Source organism: Neodiprion fabricii, chromosome 4 (genome assembly GCF_021155785.1).
Source record: "Neodiprion fabricii isolate iyNeoFabr1 chromosome 4, iyNeoFabr1.1, whole genome shotgun sequence".
Lineage (NCBI taxonomy): Eukaryota > Metazoa > Arthropoda > Insecta > Hymenoptera > Diprionidae > Neodiprion > Neodiprion fabricii.
Window position 1 is genome coordinate 10,674,759 of NC_060242.1, and position 9,503 is coordinate 10,684,261.

At 42.1% G+C, this 9,503-nt stretch overlaps 1 protein-coding gene across 1 annotated transcript; it reads left to right on the forward strand.

Annotated features, from left to right (window-relative positions):
* The first annotated feature begins 4,429 nt into the window (after nt 1–4,429).
* LOC124179870 lies at nt 4,430–8,736 on the forward strand. The gene is made up of 2 exons (XM_046564707.1): nt 4,430–4,499; nt 7,820–8,736. The coding sequence occupies exons 1-2, from the start codon at nt 4,430–4,432 to the stop codon at nt 8,734–8,736; spliced, it is 987 nt and encodes a 328-aa protein (XP_046420663.1).
* Nucleotides 8,737–9,503: the final 767 nt, after the last annotated feature.

A 9,503-nucleotide genomic window follows, 5' to 3' on the forward strand; every position in this document is an offset into this window, starting at 1 on the left:
TCGAGACAGATGTTACGCCATCTTCTTGCAAGGTTTTCCTAAAGTTAACCAAGGTGTCAAAAAAAAAACGTGGGGCAAAGGTTTGTCACTGTATTTGGACTTTGTAACTAGGTTATAGATTTTCCGGTTTCCATGTACCACAGAAATAACGTCAGTCACAGTCGGGTCGAATTCTCTAAGTTGTTCTCGGTTTATGAATTTACGTTCTGTCAGTTCTGCGATTTCTTGTGACATTTGGCAGTCAGCCGATATGCAATGAGCCAAGTTATCCTTTTGCTGTAATAGGTCAGCTTCCATTTCTTTGATACGTCTATTACGCATGAGAGGAAAAGTTTTGCATTCTATGAGGAAATCGCTATAAGAAGGGCCCGGTAAATCGGTGGCTGGACAAAAGTCATCGGTTCCTGATTCAGTTTCTGGGGTCTGTGAGTCATCCGAGCTAAGGGAAGAATCTGAAAAATAGCTCAGGTATGGTCTTTTATAAGGCCCAGGATTTGTTAAAGAATTTGTTTCGCGATGGCGTTTAGGTTGGCGATGTACTGGGATCGGTGCCGGGGTAACGAGGGGGGGTTTGAGCAACGGAGTTTCTTTATCGCTAAACTCATTGTCGGAGAGATTAGAGGAATCAGAGGAATCAGCGGAATCAGAGGAGTGTATCATCTTACAGAGTTGTGAGATTTTAGGGTGTTTCAGCGGAGCTGGGTTGGTGGACTCGTCTGTGGTCTGTCGAGGGCGTCTGGGGTACTGATAAGTCTTTTTAGTGCGTTTTTTTGGTTTATCGCTAGAGGCTTCAGTCGTTGGACGGGGGCGTTTTGCATCTATAGGAAGAATTTGAGCGGCGTCGGGCGGTGCGTTCCTGGACAGAGCATCAGCGTTGGTATTAGATTTTTCGGACTTGTATTTCGTATCGAAGTCGTACTCTGCCAGTTCTAAGCTCCATCGTAATAAACGGGAATTAGGTTTCTTGACGCTTTTTACCCATTTGAGTGGCTCGTGGTCTGTTATTAAAGTGAACTTCTGACCATAGATGTAGGGGCGGAAGTGATTCATACTCCAGTAGGCGGCTAAGAATCCTTTATCAGGTACCGAGTAGTTTAATTCAGCGGGCTTGAGGGCTCGGGATGCGTATGCTACCGGTAGGTCGGCACCGTCTTTATCTTGACTGAGAACTGCACCTATCGCGAATTTTGACGCGTCTGTAGTGAGCGTAAATGGTTTGTTGAAGTCCGGGTGTTGTAGAATTGGTTCTTTGCATAAACAATCGCGTAGGGTTTCAAAGGCAGACTGGTGTTCGGACGTCCAGATGAAAGGGGTATCCTTCTTCGTTAAATTGTTAAGGCATTTAGCAATTTTTCCATTTGGAACAAATCTTCGGTAATAACCTAAAAGGCCAAGGAACTGTCTAACATTTTTGGGACTTTTGGGGACAGGATACTCTTTTACAGCTATTAATTTACCAGGGTCAGGTTTTACTCCTGACTCGGTTATGAGGTGTCCGAGGTAAACGACCTCCTTGCGCAAGAATTCGCACTTGTCTGGCTGTGGAGTTAAACCAGCAGCGGTTAGTCGCTTCATTAGTTTCCGAAATTTAATTTCACGTTCTTGCAAGTTTCGAGCGTAAATAACTATGTCATCTAAATATACGAACATCTCGTTGCCTTGTAGACCTAGGAGGATTTGGTCCATGAGCCTTTGAAACGTGGCGGGGGCGTTCTTTAGTCCGAAGGGCATACGAGAGAATTCATAATGGCCGCTAGGTGTCGAAAATGCAGTTTTCGTGCTGAGATCCGGATGCATGGGAATTTGGTGGAACCCGGAAGCAAGGTCGAATGTGGAAAAGTATTTAGCTGAGCCAAGCTGGTCAAGGATTTCCGTGATATCGGGCATGGGGTATGCGTCGCCGACTGTTTTTACGTCAAGTTTTCTGTAGTCGATTACCATACGCCATCGTTTATTGCCGTCACTATCCGGTTTTTTTGGAACAATCCACACCGGGGAATTATACAGAGATGAGGAATGTTCAATAAGATTTTGCTTGAATAGTTTATCAACTTGGGATTCGATTTGGTCTTTGTGAATTTTGGGAAAACGGTATTGTTTGGTATGAATAGGCGTATTGTCCGTCGTGGGGATAGTGTGATGAGATAAATTGGTGTAGCCTAATTTATCACCTGGGAGATAAAAGAGATGGTTAAATTCTGTTACGAGGTTGGATATAGATTGTTTTTCGGTCTCATTCAAATGATCAAGATGTAAGCTGCTCTTTAGGACGTCCAATCTTTCTGACCTACTGTCAGTCAAGAGCACTGTTGCGGCACCGGGACAGGGTGTACTGTCGTCAGGGATAGGAGGATCGGATTGCAGTTGCGCGAGGTCTGTGGGCTGGATGGGGCAGGAGAGGGAATTATTAGTCGGTCGTGATGTACGCTTGGCGGCAGAAAGAATTAATGAGTTGCTGAGGAGAGAGCCTGAGTGCGAAACGAGGGTTTTGGCGCGGGCATCGCTGTGGTGGTTACTCGATGCAGTGGGCGTAGCGTTGGGCATGACTGTACTCAGTGGCTCGTCGAACTCGTCTACGGTTACTGTTGGGGGACTTATCTCTACGGCAGATTCGTTACAATTGAACGCGTACGAGTAAGCGATGCCCTTCTGGTTTTCAACTAACGCTTCACCACATAGAACATTGTTGCCTAAATCGATGCGTTTAAGGTAACCTACTTTAGTGTCTGGGTTCGCAACTATTAGTGGGATGGCTTTCACGGTACGGGCCTGTATTGTGAATACGCGCGTTTTTTAAGGCGCGGACGAGGGTTTATCGAATTTATCAAAGTGGATTGGCAATGAGGATCCAAGCATCACCGAGTTCGAGTTGAAAGAAATAGTTGCTTCCTCTTTTCGTAAGAAGGGCTGGCCTAAGATGCCGTCGTGCGGAATCGGAAACGAGTCAGGGACTAAGTGAAAGGTATGGGATTCATTATTAAAACGTATTTCCGTTTTTGCGATAGTTTGCGTCTTTTTGTCTGTTATACCAGTCAGCGTCAAACGTTCGTCGGATGTTCGTCGTACGAGGGGCCTAACGGAACTTTCTTTGACCAAGTTGACGTCTGCACCGGTGTCAATAATAAATATAGATATTTTTATTAGCTCGGGGGTGTCGATCGAAATCAGTGGAGGGTCAGCTGAAGCTGTTATGAGGATATGACTTGAAGATCGGAACGCTAGTTGTTTGCATTGCTCGCGGACGCGTTCTCCCCGCGGGCGATGTTCCCGTTCAAACGTTTATTTGAGCCTGCATTGCCTTGGTTATTACGCGGAAAGGATCTACATCGGTCTACTGTGTGGCCTCTGCGATTACAATTGTCGCAGTATAGTTCTTGATTTCTGTTGGTCCTGTTGCATTCATTGTGGAAGTGGCCCATTCTGCGACATTTAGTACAATATCTTTTACTTTGCAAACGGTGGCATTCCGTGATGAAGTGACCCTGGTGGTTACAAAATTGACAAGTGCTGGGCAGAGCATTAACGTGGTCAGCAGAACTGGTGTTCGGATGGAGCGCTTGGGCGTAGGTTCCGGGTTCGGTACGAGGCGCTGGTTGATAAACGTAACCACGTGTGGGCAACGACATCAGGGGGGGGGGGATAGAGGAGGCCGCGGTAGGCACCTGAGACGAAGGAGCAGTATGGGGGGGTAACGGCAGACACATGGGTGTAGAGGGGTTAAAATAATGTGCAGAGACTTGCATCTGACGGTTAATTAGCTCGGCTTCTTCACCTTCGGCGATGCTGACGGCAGTTTCGAAGGTCGGTGATGGTCTGATTGTAGCGATTCTCCACTCCAATTCTGGCCGAAGTCCTCTAATAAACGATCTAGAGGTATTCTTCTTTGGATCGTTCAGTAAAAGCGTTGCTAAGTCTGGTGGGTGTTTGGCTATGATCGCTGTGCTTATTTCTTTTGATATTGCTCTTATTCTGCACGAGTAATCTATAATGCGCTATTATGGTTGTTGTGTAATTCTATCTAATTGAGCAGATAACTGGCGTATGGGGATATCTGGGCGATATGCGCGGCTAAGGGCAGTTATGAGGTCCTCGACGTCATCACAGTTAATGCCTATTAAATATTGGGAAGCGGGGCCTGTAACCTTTGAATGCGCAAATTTGGCGACGGCCATTTCATCCAAAGCTTTTATAAGAGTCTCTACGGGACGTCACTGTTCTACAAATGAGTCAAAGGGCATGTTGTGGCCGTTAAAAGGGGGGATTGTCGGCAAGACATCTTTTACTGACCAAAAGTTTGAACCGGTTTCGTTAATTGGTGCCATGTCGATTTGAGCAGGGTATTGCAAGTATAGGAATAAAAATATCAACTTAACACTAAGACTTAGAATAGACTTACAGGGCGAAGGTGAACGCAAAAACAGAGTACAGCATGGTTGTAGGCAGCTGGACGCAGGTGAAACTTGAAGAGGCGATACACGTCATGCGTCGGCACGAGGAGGGTATAGATGAGGTACTCCGTGGCGTGTTGATAAATAAGTGTGGTAATCCATGTCTTGGGCCGATGCCACTTTCGGGTCCAGATTCTCGTCTTAACAGGGTTGCAGGAGTCCGAATGAGCGGGAAGGGTCCATTTAATATTTGTCGGTTCCAAAGGTGATGTGTTCAGATGCGGTGTGCGGCTTAACTTGGCTATCGCACAGAATTTTCACTCGCTACACAGTTATTCGACGTCGTACGTATCGATGAATTTCAATAGTACCTAAATGTGACGAAGTTATTGAAATTGGGGACTCTTTGCAGAGCCTGTGTCCGTGGCGAGTTGAATAGATTCTGCATGCCTGCCACAGTACTTTGTGGGCCGGAGTTCGTTCGTAACACGGCTATCACTCATTGCGGTAATCGGAGGTTACTCCACGCCCAGCCAAGGTGTTATTTGGCTATTGTAGGGTCCGTTCACGTCGACTATGCACTCGCGCGCTACTACTCCCAATGCAGGAAGGGAATGGAATAAAAAGGGATCGGTATTAAGGGAAGGTAAACGATTTAAAGTATATGATTGTTCATTAGTGGTCAATGCAACAGAGTCGGTCAAGGGAAGAAGGTATGGTCTTGGTTTAGAGGGATAGGTATCTTGCTTGAGTGCTGGGATGGATCTGCCTGGTTTTGCGGGATGTAGCAGGCAAGCTAGCCGCAAGTTACAGGAGAACCTGCTGACTGGCGAACGATAAGAGTAGACTACAGAGCGTAAGGTAACTAAGAGCGTGGGAAAGGAATATGAAGTCTGGAGGACGTAACATCGTTTTCAGAAAACTTTTTTTCATTTTCTGAAAACTTTTTTTCATTTTCTGAAAACTTTTTTTTGTTTTCTGAAAACTTTTCTCGCGGTAAACGAATAAAAATTAATAATTTCTCAATATATTGATAGTAAATAAATAAATAAATGAGTAAATAAATAAATAACTAAATGTTAAGTATATGAATTCACATTTTCAAATCCAGTCTAAATCGTTTTCGCATGATGGAGGATCGCCCGAGGCGTCAAACGTAAATATTCACAATAATTCTACGTCTACAGTTTTATCCTGTGTCTATCTTTTTTGCATGCACACGTGCCATACTCGATACCACTGAAAACTTTTCTTTATTTTCTGAAAACTTTTCTCGAGGCATGCGAATAAAAATGAATAATTTGTATTTTTTTGTTTCATCAATATATTGATGGATAATAAATAAATAAATGAATAAATAAATGAATGAATGAATGAATGAATGAATGGATGGATGGATGGATGGATGGATGGATGGATGGGTGGGTGGGTGGGTGGGTGGTTGGGTGGGTGGGTGGGTGGGTGGGTGGATGGATGGATGAATGAATGAATGAATGAATGAATGAATGAATAAATAAATAAATGAATGTTAAATATATGAATTCACATTTTCAAATCCAGTCAAATATCGTTTCCGCATGATGGCGGATCGCTCGAGGCGTCAAACGTAAATATTCACAATAATTCTACGTCTACAGTTTTATCCTATAGCTATTGGGGGGGGGGGGGGGCTAGGACAAACCTCCAAGGTAGGGTGTCGGTCTGTGCAGGTATCAATTGCCGCTTGTCATCCTGCCAACTTAGAGCCAATTTTTTTTGTACGATCGTGCTCACTTCATGTTTCTTACTTCGTATCAAAAACTGGGGGAGGGTCAACTCTTGGTAAGCCATCAGACAGCGCTTATAATCATCAAACGTGATGCTATTTATCGAAGACTTTCTTACACCCTTGGCGCGCTTACTCACTTTTCCCCCATACCCGCCCATTATACTCCACCCACAAACTCTGTCATAATTTTACCATTATTTTCATCCTTCATTGGCCCTAGTCGTTCCTTGTTTTTAAGAGGAATGCCATACACATTGTCGGGCGGATAGTCAGAGGTATCAAACATTGTATCTACATCACGTTTGATGATATCGTAGATGTTCGATACGTTAAATTGATAAATAAGGCTGTCTGTGTCAGTATACAACAATTTGACCTCGCTGCTCGAAAAGTTGGATTTCACATAATTGTAGTGGAAATCGTGAAGAACGATTTTTGACAGATCTAGAATCGATGCACCGACGTAAATAGGTTAAGCAAAGCGAACTTTGACGCGATTCATTTCAATGATGACCATATCAGCGCCAAATACGGTGCAGCTGTGAAAGTTTGCCCTGGCGATGAGCGCTCTTGCACCACCTCGTCCCTCCCATTTTGTGACCAATTTTACATCTTTATGATTTCGCACGTTCTCCATAGTCTTGCCGAACACCGCGTTATTCATGAGTTTGTAAAATTTTTTCTCAAATTCATTCCTAGACCGCTTCGGCATGTCCGTGTTGAGCGTGATGTAAGGTTCGAGCCATAGAGATTGTGCAAACGCTAATACTCTGTGCATTTTCGTTACTTTCAATCCTAAACTCAAACACTGCTTCAAATTTCTATGATGCAATATATACTTTGTTTTGGGGTGGAGGGTGGTCGCGAGTTTGGCGTTTTTACCACCTGTAGGAGTAAAATGCTCGGGACAAAGAGGCAAGTCTTTGTGATCTTCGTGGAGTTTTGCAGGATAGTCCAAATCTACCTCCAGAAAGTAACCGATCGGCGAATCGTCCGGATGGTTTGTTATATCGATGTGCTGATACTCCCACTCGAACGAGCCGACCGGTAAATGCACGCTCATAGCCGCTCCGTACAGGTTATTCACGTCAAAATACGTGAGATACGAGTCCGCTTTGTTTGGATCAAAATCTGTTCCCATGAATCTATTATTGGCCCGAGCGTGTCGATTGGAACATTGCGCTACGCCGCCTCGAATGACTATTTCAATAAATAACACCATTTCAGGGTTGTCTAAAAGTTGCAAAGTTACATTGGTATCCAAATCTTGGTTCTCATCCATGTTAAATGTAATAAATACTAAATTTTCTTGGGAACTTGGACAGAATTGAGAAGATTCAACTTGTCAAAATTTGCAACGTTTCGTTGGTTTCATTTATTTTCCAACTTCATCAGGCAAGCTGTAACAGATGTACATAAACTTTAAAATTAAGTTGCATAAAACAATAGACATGATACATGTAAGTTACAAATTCAGAAATAATAAACTAAACAAAATTACAAAATATTTACTTTTGAGGTTAAATCCTCGTTAAAATCCTTTGGTCCATAACATCAAGTCAAAAATATGTTTAAATAAGACTAGACAGATATATACATTTTTTAATAATATTTTATATATATTTTCCGATTATTAAGTCGTATGTTGATGATCTCTTCGCAGTGGTTCCAAAGGATAAAGTAGACAGCATCTTGGATGTGTTTAATAGTGTTGACAAGGACATCCAGTTTACCTTGGAAGTTGAGAATAACGGGAAGTTGCCTTTTTTGGACATACTCATAAAAAGATCAGAAGATGGTGATCTTATAACTTCTTTGTTCAAGAAACCGTACAGCTCAAGAAGAATTTTGAATTTTAATTGCAATGATCCATTGAGCCAAAAATTGGGGGTTGTAAAAGGGTTTTTGAACAGAGCCATGCGCTTGAGTCATGTGAACAAGACCAAGGAAAGTATTCGCATGGTTAGAAGATTACTGTCATCTAACAATTATCCAAACAAGGTCATCAGCAAGTGTGAGAAAATTGTGTCCGAGAGGATTAGAAACAACATCAGGAGCAACAATGTCAACAGGAATTGGTCGTTTAGCAGATTTCCTTACATAAAAGGCTTGTCACCAAGATTGGGATCTTTATTTAGGTACACCAACTGCAAGTTGGTATTCTATAATGTATTCAAGGTTGAGGATCTATTTTCCCGGCTAAAAGACAAAGTGGAGAAAGAAGATAGATCTGGCCTGGTATACAGGATTTCGTGCTCGTGTGGGAAATGGTACGTTGGACAGACCAGGCAAAAATTAAAAGCCAGAGTGAGACAACATAAACTTGACTGCAGACCTGAGAAGTCCATAAAAAACAACAAAACAGCATTAGCGGAACATCACTTTGTTGAGGATGGTCATAACTTTCAGTTCGAGGATGTTGAGATTTTAGATCTGGAGAAAAATTACATGAAGAGAAATCTAAGTGAAATGATTTTTATTAAGGCGATGAATTGTGTCAATTTTAGATCCGACACGCAAAACCTCAGTACAATTTACAGTGACCTGATAAATGATGTTAAGGATTTAGTGAAGTCATAGTAATTATTTTTATTTTACTTAGAGTTTGAACTTTCGCGCGCAATATGAATAGTACTAGTCATGGAAAACAGAGTCATGTTGACAATATAGATAATGCGAGCTCCACACGTACTATCACACTGTGTGAGAGTAGTACAGTCTGTGATTTAAGAGTCACTACGTTTGACATGTGTATTTGTCCATCATTGTTTATATTTGTCCATTTTATTTTATTTGAATTGATTGATTGGTAGAATGAATTTATAATTTTATTAAAAAATGTATATATCTGTCTAGTCTTATTTAAACGTATTTTTTACTCAATGTTATGGACCAAAGGATTTTAACGAGGATTTCACCTCAAAAGTAAATATTTTGAAATTTTGTTTAGTTTATTATTTCTGAATTTGTAACTTACATGTATCATGTCTATTGTTTTATGCAACTTAATTTTAAAGTTTATGTACATCTGTCACAGCTTGCCTGATGAAGTTGGAAAATAAATGAAACCAACGAAACGTTGCAAATTTTGACAAGTTGAATCTTATCAATTCTGTCCAAGTTCCCAAGAAAATTTAGTATTTGTTACATTTGTATGTTTGCGCCTCGCGTCAAAAGCAAGTCCCGGTGCAGTGTAGTAGTGCAACGGATCTAAATCGTACGTTTTGAAGCAGCTAGCGCGGAAATTTTCGAAAATATCGGCAAGCAAAAGAACATCGGTCTTTAAATATAAATCAGAATAGCCGCCCAATGACTCTCAATGAAATTCCCCCCAAACATTTTTAGCG

Excerpts from the sequence above, each read along its gene's own strand:
- LOC124179870 (XM_046564707.1), top strand. The coding sequence starts at position 4,430 with ATGGTTGTAGGCAGCTGGACGCAGGTGAAACTTGAAGAGGCGATACAC. Across the intron at positions 4,500-7,819 it reads CATGCGTCGGCACGAGGAGG|TGGTTCCAAAGGATAAAGTA; the intron begins GTATAGATGAGG and ends ATCTCTTCGCAG.